This window comes from Ambystoma mexicanum, chromosome 7p (assembly GCF_040938575.1).
Source record: "Ambystoma mexicanum isolate Mex_15411 chromosome 7p, UKY_AmexF1_1, whole genome shotgun sequence".
Lineage (NCBI taxonomy): Eukaryota > Metazoa > Chordata > Amphibia > Caudata > Ambystomatidae > Ambystoma > Ambystoma mexicanum.
Window position 1 is genome coordinate 613,060,239 of NC_090939.1, and position 18,685 is coordinate 613,078,923.

Here is an 18,685-nt window from a genome sequence, read left to right on the forward strand (position 1 = left end):
CAGTTTTGTGGCTGACGTTTGGGCAAAGCTGTTAGACATGCCTTTCGACTGGCAGAACCTTTTTGTAGCTAAGGCTGATGATGCCCTTGAGAAGGTCCAGTCCTCTATGGTGACCGATAAGTCTTAGGGCTGTCAGTCCAGCAGTCTTCCATGCAGTCCTCTTCTCAGGACTAGGGTTTTCACCCCTTTCCTGCCTTTTCCAAGGACGGCCGTGGACAACCTGCCCCCAGAAGGGGCCAAGGCAGCCACTTCCTGAGAGGTAGAGGAAGGGGTACCCAGCGGGGAGGTGTTACAGCTACCGCTGTTCCCTCTGCTCACCAGTGCGCCAAACCTCAGTGATGGGCTCCATCACTCATCACCAGTCAGAGTGAGGCTTTCCTTGTTCAGCACGGAATGGTCAGAGACCACGTCCAATGCTTGGGCAGTAGTGGTCATCCGTAGGGCTATTGCCTCCCATATCGCCATTGTCTACAGGACCACGGTCCCCTGGCCACTCCCTTGTCTTTGGATCCCATCCTCTTAGAGGAGACCTGTCAGCTTCTGGTGAAAAGCACAATGAAATTGGTTCCATGCTCAGAACTAGGAAAAGGGCGTTACTCCACTTATTTTCTGAGACCGAAAAGGGATTTTGGCAGAGGCTTGCACCCCATTCTGGATCTGCGACTGCTGAACTTGTTCTTACGCAAGGCCAAATTCAAAATGGTTACTCTAGCCCAGATCCTTCAATCCATTGATCTGCAGGACTGGTTGGTTTCCCTGGATCTTCAGGATGTCTACTTTCATGTACCGATTCATGTGAAGCACAGGAAGTACCTGAGGTTTGTAGTGGGACAACAGCATTACCAGCTCAAGGTTCTGCGTTTGGGTTGTTCATCGGCACCCAAGGTTTTCATCAAACTACTGGCAGTGGTAGTGGCTGTCTCAGGAGGGAGGGCATCCATGTATTTCCCTACTTGGAAAACTGGCTCATCCAAGCTCTCTGACCGGAGCTAGTGTCAGAGCGTCGGCTCCACACATGCACTCTATTGCAGATTGTGCTTTTACCTGAACTTCAAAAAGTCTCAGGTTTTGCCGTCCCAGTCTCTCCTATTTATTTCGGCAGTCTTGGACACTGACCTTCCCAGGCCTTTCCCGCCCGAGGATCAAGTGGCCAATCACAGGAACAAGTCCCTGCCTCAGCCTTTCTGCATCTTCTGGGCCTCATGGCCTCCTGTTTTCTAGTGGTGCCGGAGGCCAGACTGGCATGAGGTTGTTTCAGTTGCTTCTCCGTTGTCGATGGTCGCAATCCCACTGCCACATGTCGGATCTTCTACACGCCACACAGGCCACAAGCCAGGTGGCCCAGGATCTCATATGGTGGGCTATTTGTTTTTATTTCTCATTAAAATCACTGCATACCATGAAAAATACTTCTAGTCCCTCGTAGTAGTGTGGAAAGGTCTCAAACAGAGGTTAATCCAAGATGTGAGGGTCGAGGGTGAGCCTCCTGGGAGATAGCCAAGCAAGGTTTGCCCACAAACACATTTAAAACCATGTTGAGATCAACTCCAATAATCAGCTCCCCTTTTTGGAAATGGGTTATGCGTGGGAACATTCTAAAATTAAAGTGAGCTTGCTGTTGATTGAGGCCATACATCATAAAAAGCTTGGCTAACAAAAATCTTCCATGATCATCCTTATTCTCTAGAAGCTTCTTAAAGCAAAATGTTTTGCTAACTAAGATAGCTGCCCTGGCTTTTTTGTCTGACAATGAAGTGAGAAATTGGTGTGGAATCCATTTTGATTTAAGGCGGGGCCAATCTGATCACTGCAAGTGGGGTCTCTTGTAAGAGAGCAATATCGGCCCCTAATTCTAAAAGCTTACTGAGGACACTCCTCTGTTTCATTGGGGAGTTTACTCCCTGTACATTCAAGGAAATTTGTTTGTTTGGCAAAAGCACAGACGTCCAAGAAAAAGGCGAGATCCTGAAATAGGCAGAGAAAGAGCCGCTTGTTTGAAAGAATATCTAAAGGTGCTCAGCCATCACCATTGATTAGAAGGTTGGATATCATCACTCCTGATAGCTTGGAGATCACGCTCACTGTGAAAACTTGCATGATTTGGTCTATAATGCCTAAAACCTTGGCTCTGGACCTCACAAGAAGTTAATTCAATGTTGTGTATACCATGTTTAAAATCTGGGGTAATAATTCCAAGATGACCAGCAGTGAGTGAGGACGTGCTGTGCTCAGCTTGTCTCCGGGCCGAATAGGCAAGCCGTTCCTCACTGATATTGGAAACAGGCTGGGCGTTTGAATGACCCATACCATGTGTGATTGAGGTGGCTTCTGAGCCGAGGTGCTTGCGCGCTTCCCTCCTTCCCCAAGGTGCGTGAGGAAAGACCAACAAAGTGGCAGAGACCAGGAGTCAGCAGCACATGGAGCGGACAAGGCGTGGCAGCTAGCTGGTACGAAAAGGCTGCTGGGGGTGCAAATGGAGGTGGCCCTGAAGAGTGACGCAATCCTGGTATGAAGTTGAAGATCCAGGGCTTGCAGGACATTTTTTGTACCGGCACTCCCGATAAGGTATGCGACCCATGAGGGATAAGCCAAGTCCTCCCAAGCAGGAAATAGATAGCGGTCTCCCCTCTGCGCTGCCGTTAGGATAATAACTGGAGCAGGAGGGGGTGAGCTGAGGGCCAGGTGGCACAGCTTATACATCCAGACAGAGAGCAAGACAGAAGGCATGGAGTGTTTTGGGCAAGGAAACATCCACCTTTCCAGGCGTGTGTGGATGGCAAGATGAAGTGGGCCCCTGTGGTGCTATATGGGTGGATCCTCATGGGAAGTACATTGGGAAACCCCTCCATGAAACTAACGGGCTAAACTGAAAGGGTGAAGAGGAAAGAAGATACCGGGGCACACAGAATACGGAACATTGCTGAGCCTATAACATAGGATAATCATAAATAAGGAAAGGCCCAGGCATTGGGCTAGAGGAGGCCTCTTGATATGAGAAGGCAGAATAAAGGAAGGGCCGGGGGACACCTAGATGCCAAAACTCAAACAGAAGGGCACACCAGCTGGAGGAAGGCAAAATCAAACTGAAAACTAAGGACAGTTGGAACGCTGTTAGCAAAAGCGAACTGAGGGCATAACAAGGGCAAGAAAAAAAGAGGCTGTCGAGGAGAAAGAGGACGTCTAAGAGAGAGGGGAGATGGCTCTAAGTAAAGACGACCTGAAGGAATACCTCAGTGCTTTGGAAGGGAGACTTACAAATACTTTCCAGGATCAATTTATTTCCTTACGGGACGAATTGAGTAACTCCTTGGGCCTCATTACGGATCTGGCGGTAACCATGACAGTGCTACCGACGGGTTGCCGCCGGACCCGTAATAATTTACCAGCGCCTGACCTCCTGGTGCCATCGGCTCATTACAAGTCCAGCTGCTGGGAAGTCAGGCGCCGGTATAGTTGTTAATCCCCATTCCCATAGAGTCCTATGGGACTCTATGGGCATGGGGACATGGGAGCACCTGCACTGTTAGCAATGGTACTGGTGCTCCCATGAAGAATCTGCCTACTGTGACCGCTGCACCAGGAGGGTCAGACCTGTCTGGCACAGCGGCTCCAGTGGGCAGATTCATAGATTGCCGGTCCGGAAACAAGGGGTGAGCTTACCGGCACCCTTGTTTCCACACCGGCATGCTTATAATGAGGCCCCTTGACTGAAACTAAAGGGGACATGAAAGTGCTGGGCGAAAGAGTCGATGTAACGGAAGAGGGCCTTACTGAAATGTCAGACGAGGTACGGCAGAATAGTGAACTACTGGATCAGTTCGCCAGGGTCACGCACAATTTGGAATTACAGGCGGAAGAGTTGGAGAACCCATCTCATAGGACCAACATTCACGTGAAGGGCTTGAGTGAGTCCATACAGGATTCTGATTTAAAGAGCATGATCCAACAATGCTTCAGGAACTTGTTGGTGGACACACAACCAGAAGATATTGGCATTGGCCATATGCATAGAGTCGGTCCAAGGAGAAGGGAGCCTGGAGCTAGACCAAGAGATGTATTGGTGGCCCTATCCTTGTATGGTCTAAAAGAGTACATTTTGCAAGCCACAAGAATGGATGGGAACATAAAAGTGGATGGGGCACAGGTGCAGCTGTTCCAGGACTTGGCTTTGGTAACATCACAAAAGCAAAGAGATATGGGCTAAGTGACACAGGCTTTGATTGCAAAACAGATCTCATACAAATGGACATTCCCGTTTGGCTTACTTTTTTAACTTGGATGGGGTACAACACCGAATCACATCAAGTGCGGAGGGGCTATCACTTTTAAATATGGAGGAAGAAGTGGGGCACGGAGAACGACGAATGAGGCTCTCCTCCCAATGTGGAATGTGACAGTGGGATTGGTCTGTGGTGCCAGGGAGGACTGGGGGGGGGTAAAATTGAAAGGTCTGCTTGGGAAAGGCCAAGGAAGGGGAGCAGAGGGTGGCGCGGGAAGTGGAACCTCCTAACAGTAGAAGTGGTATTTGAGTCCAGGATGAGGAGGGTGAAGATGGGCATGGGTTGCATACACTACCTGGAGAGGAGGGCTGGTGGGTAATGTTTTGGAAGCTGTGGGAGGTGTTAGGATACTTCCCAGAGCCTTGGGGGTGGTCCCCAAGGGTATCCTAGGATCTTTGTCCTAGTCCTGAGATCGTTTTTTGGGGGGAGAGGGGTTGGTTGGGAGAGTTGTAGGGGCAGGAAGGGCAAGGGTTGTGGAAATGTGTGGATTTCTGGAAAAAGGCGACCAACATAAACATGGCATAAGTAGGCCACTAGTGTATAAGCGTTCAGGGTTGTATCATACAATGTGAGGGGATTAAATTCCCCTATTAAGCGAAAAAAGGTGGAAGCCATAATGAAAAAGGAATGTGTTGATGTCATTATGTTGCAAGAGAAACGTGTTAAGAAGGCCGACAAGTCGGCGTTGCAATTGCAGAATTCTTCTCGAATTTCTCAGTCCAATGCGATAGGGAAGACAGCTGGAGTTGTGATAGGGCTCAGAAATTCATTAAGGGCTACGATTGTGCGGGCTCTGACGGATGTTGAGGGGAGGTATCTATTTGTAGTATTGCAGATGGAAAACAGACAAATCAGTTTGGCAACAGTGTATGCACCAAACATAGGGCAAGTTGGGTTCTTGCGGGAGATAGTAATGACACTAGAGGGCTTTGCAGAAGGGGAAACTTTACTCACGGGTGATTTTAACTTGGCATTGAATCCCACAATTGACAGAAGTGGGGGTGTGGGGAAAGGAACAGTGCTCCCAACATGCACTGAAAGAGAGCTTTGAATCTTTGACGCTACAAGATGTGTGGCGAACTAAAAGGGAAGAAGAAAGGGGTTGTACGTGCTTTTCACATGTGTATCAATCCCTGTCTAGAATTGATTATGCGTGGGTAACAAACTAGGCTGATGGGAGAGGTGAAGGAAATCGATCTGAGTTCCATTGCATTGTCTGACCATGCTCCGCTGTTGGTGATGGTAGGAGATGCAGGGCCGCATAGGGGATAATGGGCTTGGATGTTTCCAACCGAGGTGTTGATTGACGCAGTGGCAGCTCGAACTTTATAAAGTATTATGAAGCTGCACAGTTGCAGGTACTGCGAGAATGGTTTACAGGAGACACCTCGAAACCCTGGTAAGGATTGATAGGGCGGTGGTGGGTTGCTCGTTGAAGGGGGTTATTTGGTTGCATAAACAGGATAGGTGCAAGAATACGTGTATCAGTAAAGAATTGGCAGTGGTTTGTGATGTATGGGACCGACTATTGGGAAAAGGGTCTCTATCCACACGCCCATCTTCACTTACTGCACTTTTTGAGAATCTGCAATTTCAACCAGGGATGATACAGGAAGCGTTTAGGCAATGGCGGAAAGTGGCGTGTAGGAAGTTGTTAAGGAGAATTCTCTGTAAGGCTAATTTCCCAAATCTAGGTAGTCCCCCAGCAGCTTTGCTGGATTTTTGGGGGTTTTTTTTTCTCTCATGCTAAGAGTGAGATTCTTTTGCTCCCACTCTTAGACATGATTTGAGGTGTTCCTTTAACTTTCCATGTGTTTTATGGGCTATGGGGTCTTTTACACCATAGGGTCTCATGTGTTTTTTTGATGTGGGTTACACAGCACCCTCCGTGCCGTAACCCAGGGGTGTCGTAGCGACCCCCCAACATAGACTCCATATCCTGGGACGGACTACTGTCTCCCAGGGCATGTAAAGTCACCATTGGCTTTGCTAGTCCCAAATTATGAACAGAAACCAGTACAAACCATCATATTGTGGACATACTGGTCGGGGCAATTCGATTGCCCCGGGGTCTGTTGTTCGAGGGGGCACGTCTCCGTCCTCCCTGATCGAGTTTTGGCTGGTGGCAGTGGATACTACATTTTATATTCGACCGCGAATATATCTCTATGGGATTTTCCCATTGTTCGAGGCTACCAACTTTAATTATTTAATTCTTATAGCCTCGAACATACTGCCGGTTTATTTATTTAATATTAATTCGCCGGTTGGTATTTTTTGCCAGAACTCGATTCTAAAATGGCGTTTGTGTTCTCTTCTGTGACTCCAACCCAAGTCGAGCCCTTTGTTCCACTTTTTGGCTGGCTTCTCCACAGAAGCCTCCAAAAGTGGTGCCACTCTGTCTGGGTACCACAGGGGATGTGTGAGGGGGTTTAGGCACCCTGGACTGAGTTACCTTGGTAACTCAAGTCGCACTCTTGTGTGATTGGCCCCCAAGTGGTGAGCCGGCCGGCTCACCACTTAGCATGTTTGATTGACGGCTAGGCTGAGTGAATGGGGATGTGCTGCATAAAAACAGGGCTTTGGGGACTGGAACTTCAGAAGTCACCACAGGACCTAAGAATCCGAGGAGGGAGAAGCTGAGCCGGCCTGCAACGACAACACCATCGGTGGAGCCCTGCTGAACCGTCTCACCACTTTTCCCAACGACAGAGGAGATCTCCAGCCCGGAGAGTCTTCTTCCTTCGACTCGTGGGGATAACCAGTCTACCTTCTTTTCGCCTTCCTGGAGCATCTCATGGCCGCCTTGCCTGTGCCAAGCACCCCGGCAACCGGGATACCACGTTTTCACCACTACCGCGAACCGAAAGGGTAGTACCTTTGTACTGGAGAACTCCGCGGCTGGTTTCTTCCCTGGCAGTGCAACGACCTTCATCCTTCCTCCACGACGAGATCTTCTCTTCCTCTGGACGACGCTGCGACTTGTACTCGCTGCCAGGAACAACTGCCCCGCTGGAGGATCCTCTCCATTTAAGGTACCGTGTTCCGCCTGGCATCCCTTGCAACCGTTTGAACGGGGTGTGTATTAAATTCTCGTCTCTCGAACCTGGGTTAGCCTGGGACACCTTAGCTAACTTTTCTGCACTGAACTAAACCTTTTTCGAACTACCTTCACAAACTTCGAAGACTCTGTGTAACTGTCTGATCTTGGGCATCTTCCGCCCGGCTCCCTTGAAAGTGGCGCTGGCGCCTAAACTTCCTTGCTTACCAGTAGACTGTGCCTTCCTAAACTTGCTATGATTCTTTAAAAAGTGTTTTGTGTGTATGCTTCCATAATTCTGCTTTCCCCTTCCTTTTTATTTAACTTGTTGGAGTGCCATTGAACGATAAGCGCTCACCTCTGTCTGGAAATAAGTGGTGTTAACTAAGACTTGTCCAACAAGTAATCAGGGATGTACATATGATAATAGTGATTGTGTTTTGAACTTCTCTTACCAATTTAGTGCTAGTGTGTTTCATAAGAGTGTGTTAAATAAATAAGTATATACTTTTACACCCACGCTCTGGCCAGTGTTTGCTTGTGCTATTGTATTTCTGTACCTATTTTGTATGCTCTGTATACTGCCTAACTCTTCTTGAGGGAAGTCTGACTGCTCAGCCACAGCTACCAAGTGAATCTGTGTGGTACAGACTGCTACCAAGTGGGTTTACTGCCAAACACCTGTAGTCTTAAATCTTTTGCAGTGGTCCCTAAGGGAACTGCACAGGTTTCTGCCTAACAGAAGTTGCGAGATATGATGCTGGGAACAGATATCTGTACGTTTGAAGAATGTAAACAGTTGGTGGGTTTATCTGGGAAAGACAGATTGGAGTACTACCAGGTGAGACACTGAATAGCTAGTCTAGGCGGAATACCAGTCGCGGGGAAAGAACTTACGTCAGCACAGGGACCTCGCATCCAGCTGAGTGAACTGGACCTAGTCTCTCCTTCTCCCACTGCCCATTACACTGAGATGACATCTAGATGAGAGGACTACTCTCCTGAATTCCTTATTTCCCTAGTCAAAGCACCTAGGACCATTACTACTTGTTTGTCAGGAGCATGACCTGTGCCTTGTGAAAACCTCAAAGCAGAGTCTGATAACTTTGCAGGGTACAGTGGCTGCTGAAGTGCATAGTTGAGTCAGGCAAGAAGCTGCCTGCACTGCGACTGCTGGAGCAGGACATGGAAGGCTGTTAAACAGGCTGTTGTCCTCCATCTTGCAGCACAGCTGTTCACTTGTGTGGATCCACCCTTCCTTCCTTTCAGTGCAATTGTAGTTTATGTATAAAACTTCACACATTGACATATCCAACCTTGGTTTAGCTAGAGTATGGCTGGTAGAAGATGCTGGTTTAGCAGCAAACCTACCCTAACAGACAGAGTAAAGACAAAATATGTCCATCCACTGAGGCTGGATGAAATGAGGCGTAATAACTAATAGTAAACAATTGTGTTACACTGTGAATCGTTGCACTATAAATGTGCCTTCCGTCCAATGTAATATTGCCATATATTAGGTTTAAGGAGTGCTAATTTATTGATACCAGACGTATTAAGGTCTGATACCTACATGCTCTTATCATGAAATTTGGTTATAGACCGTACGGTTGATCTTCTTTGTTTGAAGCAAGATTATCAAAGATTTAAGTTTGATTTGCCAGATTTACTATGATCTCATCCACTACAGTTAGCAATAGTTGAAGGGATGTTTGCGTGATGGAGCTTGTGTTGTTTACCATTTGGAAGAAGAAAGCACAGATGTGAGGAAAGAAAAATATAAGAAAGAAAAAGGAGAGAAAGAAAAAATAAATGCTAGAGAAGTAAATACTTGGCATGAATTAATGGGAAACCAGATGGAAGTGATGACATGGGTAGATGGAGAGGAAGTAAGAGATAAAAATAGAGATGGACCAAAATACGCGAATGAAAGAAAAAGTTGGAGGGATGGAAAAAGAGATGGCAAAAAGGTGGGATAGAATTAAGGAAACAAAGTATGAAGATATCTGGAAAGAGGGTTCAAATATCATTACAAAAGAGTTACAAATTAATACATTTCAGATTTTTATCATTGCACTTGAGAGTTGAAAAATTATACCTTCTGTCAGGCCGAATGATACTTCTGAATCAGCAGCAATGGCCTCACATTCAAGGCAGTAGGAAAGATGGCTCCTGAAAGGAGCCAATTGGATGGTGTATTTTTGGCGGTTTAACATATGTTTACTAGTCTGTTACGGTTTGCTATGGTGCCACAGATGATTATTTCAATATTTGATAATATATACATATATTCATGCCAGTGCCCCTTAGGAAGCATTGTCTAAAGAAATTGTATCCATTGCTTTTTGTGGTTTCAGGGCTACTGAGAAAGCCCTTTAGCCATGTAGTGCATTCTTTCTTTCATTGTGCAAGCTCTAGAGAAGCAGAAAACTTGTAACTTCCTGAATGAATATCTAGATATTGATGCAAAAAAATGTTTTATGTAGTGTGAAGAAATGTTATCAAATACCTTTTAGTGGGTTCATATAAACAATCCACAAATATGAAAATATTGCAACATACGATTTTCTAAAATGTCTGTAAGAGTCCACCAACAGTGAAGTCTACCATGTCTTGGATAGCTTTACCTTGAGTCAGGATAGTAGTGGGGGCTGGGGGGTATTAATGCCTACTGGCAGTTATGCACTGTCTAGCATCCCCTTTCTGATCTAGAGATCTGAACATGAGTATTTACCTTTTGTAGTAATGTTATGTACTTTATGCAGCAGGGTGGTTTTCAGAAATGGAACTCCCTGACACTGAAGCCGTGTTGCCATCACACTACACTTCCACGCATGTCAAAAACAGAAAACGGACAAAATCTCAAGCGAGGAACTCAATAGAAGGCTCGTCACTCTGTTCACCATTGCCAAAAAGAAGACCCAGGTGAGGCACAGTTTATATGGAATTTATATAGGGCTGTCCTGGTTAGGTCAAATGTGTAATGCTGCAAAATGCATTATATTCAGAATGATTATTAAATCTGTTAAAAATACATAATTAAAATGGGGTGACTGGATGTCATGTGGATTCACTTCTGGATTGTTAAATACATGTTCTTTTCTTAGCCGTGGTTCTACAACCATCCTGGAAGATGATGATCGGAGTTCTGAACATGGGCAAGCAGATGATACAAATGAAGAGGCAGATGTTGACGTGGTTGATGAAGACCAGGTATTGGTGATTTCCTGCCTACAATGAGTGCCATCGTCTGTATTATTGTGTTACAACAGCAGGTGGTTCAAGTTTCATGCCTAGTGTTAAAGTGTGTATAAGGGGAATGTGGTCTGGAACCATAGGAAGTGACATATTTGAACTACAACTTACTGGTCTCTAAAAAATGTAATCTAGAAAATACAGCCATAACCGTAAGAACTTAAATAAAATCCTTCTGTAATTTTTGCCAATGTGATTTGGAACAAAGAGCCTACCTGTGCGATTTTGTTCTTTGGTAGTCCTTTTGCTAAGAATAAAAGGCAGGTGCTGCAGAGTGACACGGGTGATGAAGGCCTGATGACTGCTGAAATTACTATGTTGAAGCTGTCAGCCTGAAAGGGGGAGCACAGTCACTGCTGGAGGTCCAAGTCTAGAGCCTTTAGCAGTGCAATGGAACTACATGGAATGGTGTTCCTGGAAAACTGCGTCAACTGAAAGAGAAACCTTTAACATCATCCAGTCTTCAGTGCCTGTGGCACCATCAATGTGCAGTCCAGCAGAGCTCCACCATAGCATCCAGGACCAGCACAGCAGAGGAGAACTGCATTTTGCAAAACAAAGAACTGAATCACCCATAACTGCTCACATAAATAGTGTCCGTTTTCAGAGCATATGGATAATGGATCTGTGGTACAGAGCGCAATTCCATTTGCACCACTATCTCGCTGCACATGATCAAGATCATGTAATCGTGCAAGACTCCATTTTGTGTTTGATCACACTGAACAATAGTTTTCTGCTTCCTCCTGCTACATTTCGTGGTGCTGCACACCAATGACCTCAATTTCCTTTCATGCATGCATGTGAAAGCACATACCTCGAGCACTAGGAGTGCACTTGGCTGTGTCTATCCACATTTAAAAATGTGGCTGCACATATTTTACAAGTGCAGACTTCCCTTATGGCTTAAATGCTTTCTTGGTCTCGTTTGGCCTTGCACACAGATTCAATATTACCACACTGTTTATACTGTCTATCTTCATATATAGGTAGAACATCACTAAGCCCTTCTATTAACCATAACTACCACACTATACTCCCATAAGTCAAGGGCCTGGCTCAATCCCTCTTGCACTTCTGGATCACCACCCTCACACTGGAGAGAAGGAAAGCAGTGAGATCTATTTCAAATTTAGACTAAATCAGAAATAGCTGGGGCTATGCATTCTCAGTCCTATTTACTGAAAGCCACAAGACCTATTTAAAATTAAAACTAAATCAGAAACAGCTGAGACTATGTATCCTGGGTCATTTTCCCCATCAACCAGAGACCTTGCACTTTTTTAAAACGTAGCAATGTAGCTGCTATTTTAAATGTTGCTCTCGTACCGAAATCTAAAGCAAAGAAAATGAGGTAGTCTGAAATAACGCGCTGAATGATGGAGAGAGATGAGAGAGATGAAAAGCATGATGACTTGTCTGGCAAAGAACAGCTGCCAATACAACAATGAACACAAAGGGAATCCTACAGAGCAGAAAGTAATAAGGGGAAATAGAACAGACTATGAAAGATTTGGAACCAAATGTTAGAGAAAAGAATGACTATATGATTGACGGGTTTTTACAAGGGAACCGAATTTGAAGTAAGTTATACTCTTAGAGGGTATGCCGATTTCTGGAATATTGGACAATTAAGTTGGAAGGTGTAAACAAAATGATAAAGCCATATAAGGAAGAAGGCTATCTGTGGAAAGAACTTGAGGGAGAGCAAGTGCATCCCTTTAAAGGAATTGAGCCAACAACCAGCGTCCTCAACAATGGATTGTCCTCACAACCATTACACTGGGCAGGGGAACTAAGCAGGTGGGCCCCTCTTGCCCCGACTATTCATTTTCACAATGGATCCCCTTACCATTCTGCAGAGAAACAATAAAAAGATCCAGGGCGTAGCGACGTGGGGGTGCGGGAGCTGAATTCTAAAGTTTGGCTTTATGTGGATAATCTTCTGGTGTTGATGCATAATGCCCAGACAAGTTGTTATATTGGTCTGGGAAACCCCAGTTTAAGCAGAAACGGTAGGCCAGGAAATCCCAGACTCAAAAACAGAAATAGTCAAGGTAAATGGCAAAGCCCTGCTTTATTGACAATCCACATAAAACAGGGACAGCATACTAACAACATAGTTTTGAGTTCTCAGCTCTTCTCGAGCATCACAATAGTTTAAAAACAGAAATATGTCATCATTGACGTCACATCACAATCTTGGTTACAAAAACCTACGGGATCGAGGGATTGGTTAAGGGAATGGACTATATACACATTATATATGGGACTTGGTTGATCTGTTCCTTGTATAGTTTTAGCTTTAATTAGTCAGCACCTGGTATTCAAAGACTGGTTATTCTTCAATTAATCTAAGAGAAATATGTCTTGTGCCTTGGGAAATGTTATCTCTAATTTTCTTCTGAATCATCCAAACCCTCCATAGCCTTCTAGTAACCTTGGAAAGGGGACATGCAGCTTCTGGTTGCGCTCTGCTCTAATCTGTATTTCAATTAATTCAGCAATTTAAGTTTTCATGAAGTTTCGCGGCCCTCTATTAATTTCAATGCATGTTGCGAATTCCATTTTAACAAAGATGGCAGCCTTTTACTGATGCATTTCTATGTTAGTAAACTGTATATCGTTCGTGTTGCATTTCAGTGTGCACATAGCTTATGTTATGTTCTTCAATGGTGGAAGTGATATTCTCAGTGTATAAATGCACGTTTGACCTAATGGTCGTGTTTCTTCATGGTGAGAGCATATTTGCTTTGTGTCTATTGTATGCGCGTGTGTCAGTCAACAGTGAGTTTGCTTATTCTGGCCATCTTCAGTTACATCAGGTATATCTCTTCCTGTATCGGTCTGGGATAAGGCCGGTATGGTCGCCTTAGTGCATAGCGTTTCTCTACTTTACGATATTGGGGCAAGGGAGGGGCAGTTGCCATGAATGATGTATTCATCTGTCATTTGATAAAGTATCCAAGATGATGCTGCAGACTGAAATCTTTTCGGGTTTCTCAGCTGCAAATCCACAGTCATGGCACTCTTTGCATTTTGCCAGACACACCTTTTTGGAGCTTGGGACTTTGCATTATACCCATCAAATGTGACCTAACTGACTGCAAATATTCTGAATACAGACTGCTGAGTGGGGCCTTAAATAAATGCCCGAATAGGAGGTCCTGCCACTTCCTTGTCCAGTAGCTCAGCATTTCATCAGGGTCCCACCGGGCGTTGAATATGTATATGCTGCTCGGAGTGTGTGTGTGTGTACCTTGGCATCCGGGCCTGTGCCAGGCCTCATCACAGAAACCTGGAGAGGAAGTGCAGTTGGTGGCCTGGAAGCAATGTTGCAGTAATGGTCATCTCACTTCATTTGACTGGGGCACAGGGCCTGTCAGATAGAGTTTCTGAACAGGGTGCAATGGTTGCCTGTCCAGAGGCCAAGTAGGCCCTTTATCGCAGACAAAGTTTGCTGGAGGGACACCAACTCTAGGGTAAAATCTTGCTACCTGATATGGCTCGCAGCCCATGATTCAAGACTGCTGGATTAGGGTAATAGAATCAACTTTGTTTTGGGGGTTAACATTCAGATGAAACCATCCATCTATGTACTGAGATGATAACGCTCTCCAGAAACTGCCTAAAACTATAAAGCTGGCTCTTCAGGGGCACTATGATGGCAAAGAAAATTATTTTCCAGAATTGGAAATCAACATCAGGCCTAAGCTTAGAAGACTGGGTCAGTGATCTGCTGACTCTCGCGATTTCGGAACAAGCCCGGAATCTCCACGCGAGAGGCCTTTGGCTCCCGGAGGAAAAACAGCTTCATATCCACATTCTGGAGCTCCGCGCAGTGTTTTGGGGCCTCAGGTCCTTTCTTTCATCGCTCAAGGGCAAGGTGGTGAGGATCTTCACCGATAACACCACCACGATGTTCTACATCAGGAAGCAGGGTGGAACCAGATCCCCAGCCCTGTCCAAGGAATCCCAGGATCTGTGGCACTGGGCCGTCAACCAGGGGATGTTTCTGGTACCTTTTCATCTGGCAGGGATCAAGAACACCATTGTCACTCAGCAGGGAGCTGCGCTCGTGCCACGAGTGGGAGCTACGCCAGGATCAAGTGGATTTGACTCTTCAGGCGGTGGGGCTGACCCCAGGTCGATCTCTTCGCGACAGCGACAAACTCCAAGTGCCAGAGGTTCGCCAGCAGGTTCCCCCAACGAGGAGCATGGGCGATGCTTTCTCGTTCCCCTGGGACAACCTGTTCCTCTATGCTTTCCTGTCGTTGCCACTGCTACTCCGGCTCGTCAACCAGCTCAAGAGGTCCCAGTGCAGGATGATCCTCGTCGCACCGGCGTGGCCGAGACAGATCTGGTTCCTGGACATTCTGGACTTATCGGCGTCCCCACCAGTCAAACTGCCCGTGGATGCGGATCTTCTCTCCAGAGAAGGAGGCGCCATTCTTCATCACGACGCGAAGTCGCTGAACGTGCAGGCCTGGTTCCTGCAGCACTAGAGTTTGGGGGATACGATATACCGGCCGACTGCAGAGAGGTTCTTGCAAAGGCCAGGGCGTCCTCAACTCTCAAGTGTTACGGACACAAATGGAAGAGGTTCTCTGTCTGGTGCCGGGCACAGAAGATTAACCCTCTACGGATTACGATCCTCAAGTACTGCCGTACCTACTGTCGTTGGCCAAGGCTGGACTAGCTCACGCCTCCATCAAGATACATCTGGCTGCCATCTCCAGATACACCAGGACAACAGGACGGGTGTCCTTGTGGTCTCATCGCCTGGTGAAGGAATTTATGAAGGGACTATTCCGCTCGTTCCCGCCGGTGAAGGCCTCAGCCCCGGCGTGGAAGCTCAACGTGGTGCTGACTAGGCTCATTGGGGCCCCTTTCAAGCCTATGCATACTGCACCGTTGAAGATTCTATTGTGGAAAACAGCTTTTCTTGTGGCCATCACCTCCGCACGGCGCGTGGGAGAGATTCAGGCCCTATCTTGCAAGCCTCCATACTTGACTTTTCACGACACGAGGGTGGTGCTCAGGACCCATCCCTCCTTCATGCCCAAGGTGCCGTCAGACTTCCACCTCAACGAGCCCTTGGTGTTACCAGTTTTGTTCCCGTCGCCTTCGTTGCCGGCCAAGAGGACTTTGCACTCGCTGGATGTAGCTAGAGCACTGAAGTTCTACGTGGACTGGACAAAGTTTTCGGAAGACGTCACAGCTTTTTGTGAACTTTGGACCTGTGAATCAAGAGAAAAGCTCTCTTGAAGGCTTCCATTTCCAGATGGCTCTCTGGCTGTATCATGCACTGTCACTGGTTGGCAAACCGACCGCTGCCCGGCCGTCCGAGAGCCCATTCGACCAGAGCGATTGCTGCTACCACGGCGTTCTTGTCTGGTGTGCCCCTGCTGGACATCTGCAGGGCTGCTACGTGGAGGTCGACTCACACCTTCATGAAATTCTACTGCGTCGATCGGGATTCCAGGGAGGAGTCCAGGGTCGGCCAAGCAGTGCTGCACAACCTGTTCGCCTGAAGGGCCTGGTGAAGAGGTAAGAGTTGCTTAATGTTGAGCCTTTTGCCACCTCCCGTGGTTGTGCATGTGTGTACTGCTATTTAATCTTATATTCATGAGCATGTGAATCCATCCCAGACCCTATGCTGGAGAAGGAACAAGTTACTTACCTGTAACTGTTGTTCTCCAGCATGGGTCTGGCATGGATTCACATGCAAACCCTCCCGCCTACCCCTCTGCGGCTCTTCACTTGGTCATACTGCCACTTTACGTGCTACCAAATCTGAGGATGGCTACCGGAGGCAGGGCTTAGGGAGAGGGCAGTCATTGGCTGTGGGCAGTATGACCCAGAGATCAGTGATTGGTTACTACTAGGAAAGACAGATCAGAAACAAAACAGATACTGATTTTTTTCTGTACCGAGGATTCCCAGCCTGACGGGTGTGAATATTCATGAGCATGTGAATCTATGCCAGACCCATGCTGGAGAACAACAGTTACAGGTAAGTAACTCGTGCCTTCAGACCAGAAATCCCCATGGACGAGGAGGTAGGACATGTGTTCCCACTAGAACTAGAAGCAGTCATAGTGAGAGACGAGAGGGTTATCCTCCACAGGACGGATGAGAAAGGGATAGCATGTCCAGCAGTAATGGCCTTGGAAGAAGGGCACAGATTGACTGACTTGACAGATGTGGAACTATTCAGGGATGAGGATTCAGACAACAAAGGGGTATTTTGCATAACTCTCACGTATTGGGTGAGAATTGAGAACAGAGAAGTGCCACAGAGGATGGCATTGATAAAAAAAGACACCATCCTTTTTTCACAAAGATTTGACACAAGTACCATGCATACTGTGGACCAGTAGTCGTTATGACGTCGGCCTGTTGAAAGGAGTCAGTGCAGTTAAAATTAAATGTAAGCCAGGAGCAATCTTACCAAGAGTAAAAAATTATCCCATGTCAAAAGAAGTGTACAAGGGCATATATGAAACGATTTCAGCATTAGTGAGACAGGGAATACTGGTACCATCTGAATCCCCATGTAACACGGCATTGTCCCCAGTAAAAAAAATCGGGGTGTCGTGGAAATTTATCCGGGATTTACTCCCCCTAAACAATAAAGTTGAAGCAGATTTTCCATTGGTCCCAAATCCAGCCATGATATTGTGTAGCATCCTGAGGATTCAAAAGACCCGACCTTGTTTTCATACAGAAATAAAAAGTGGAAACTCACTCGTTTATCACAGGGGTATTGTGAGTCGCCCTCAATATTCAACCGAGTCCTCCAGATGGACTTAGTGAACGTGCACCTTGAAAGCACAGTAATTTAGTATGTGGATGACATTTTGGTATGCAGTGAAACAGAACTGTAGTGCAGAAACAAATCGGTACAGTTGATGACATTCTTGGCATACAAGCGGTATAAGCTAGAGAAGGAGAAGTTACGATATATTGCCAGGAGGAGGTTTTGTATATTGGACAATTGATATCCCAAGATGGTAGGAAAATGACTCCTGAGAGAGTAGAGTTGATTATTATATACACAAGAGTGTGTTTTGCCTGTGGTGTTTTCATAAAGTGGATTATTTAGGAAAAAGTAGAAAGGTGCGGGGGAGAAAAACAACCCTGACACTAGGTTGTGGTACAAATTAGAAAGACAACAGGTGTCCACAAACTTGTGGAACACTCCCGCCCCCTGCACACCAAATCATATTGTGATCCAATCAATATTTCATTCCAATTTACAATTCTCTGTTAAATTTGTAGTCTATGAAAATAATTTCACTTCATTAGTTTCTTTGTATAAAGGATTTTCTTTTAAAAACTTTATTTTTGCATTTTAGTAAACATGTGTACCAACAAGCCCAAACAGTGGGCTACTAACATGCCGCCGTTGCCCCCCTCATGCCTGCCCCCCCACCCTCCGACAGTCCCATCACACAACAAGCAGTTAACGCATTTGCATTTACAGAGGTGAAGTCTGTGGTGGCTGATCAGTTGTCTCGGTTGCTGCTGCGCTGGAGAGGAGGTGCGAGATGTACGGGCCCCAAATATCTGGGGGTGAGGAAGTGTCTTTATAAATTCTGCTTCCGTTTCTTGGCAGTATGTAATGTCTCTCCTCCAGCTCGCAAGAGTGGGGGGTGTGCCTCATCCCCACGCCATGGCTACTCTTCTACGTGCCAGAACCAATAGCATACTTGCCAGTTTCCTAACGTGTGAGGACAGGGGTCTTGTTAGGCCGAGGAGTGCCACCAATGCTGAGTGCCCCACTCTCTCGCTGATTATTGCGTCAGTTTCGTCGAGCATATCTGACCAGAATTTAGACACTGGTGGGCAGCTCCACGCTAGGTGCAGGAAGTCAGCATCCGGGGACCCGCATCGGTCGCAAAATGCATTAGACCCGGGGTGATGTCTGTTTCTCTTTTTAGGGGTATAATAGGTTTGGTGCAGAAAGTTAAAGTGGATTTGTTTGAAGCGGGAGTTGAGTGCCACTTTTTGAGTCTGTTGTAAGATATAGCTCCAGTCTTCATCTAGAATGGGGGTTTGAAGCGTGGTTTCCCAACTTGCCTTTGTTTTGGGGTTCGAGGGAAGA

The 18,685-nt window shown here is 46.4% G+C and overlaps 1 protein-coding gene across 4 annotated transcripts in view; it reads left to right on the forward strand.

Annotated features, from left to right (window-relative positions):
- LOC138526199 (cohesin subunit SA-2-like) overlaps positions 1–18,685 on the forward strand; it is a 2,217,157-nt gene that overhangs the window by 2,146,644 nt on the left and 51,828 nt on the right. For 3 of the 4 annotated variants that reach the window (XR_011283519.1, XR_011283521.1, XM_069636632.1), the window contains 2 exons: positions 10,086–10,245; positions 10,428–10,533. Coding sequence is in view for 1 of the 4 variants with exons in the window: in XM_069636632.1 (XP_069492733.1) it covers positions 10,086–10,245; positions 10,428–10,533 (266 nt within the window). In the remaining 3 variants the exon portion in view is untranslated. The remainder of the gene's footprint in view (positions 1–10,085; positions 10,246–10,427; positions 10,534–18,685) is intronic. The other variant, XR_011283520.1, reaches the window with a different exon arrangement.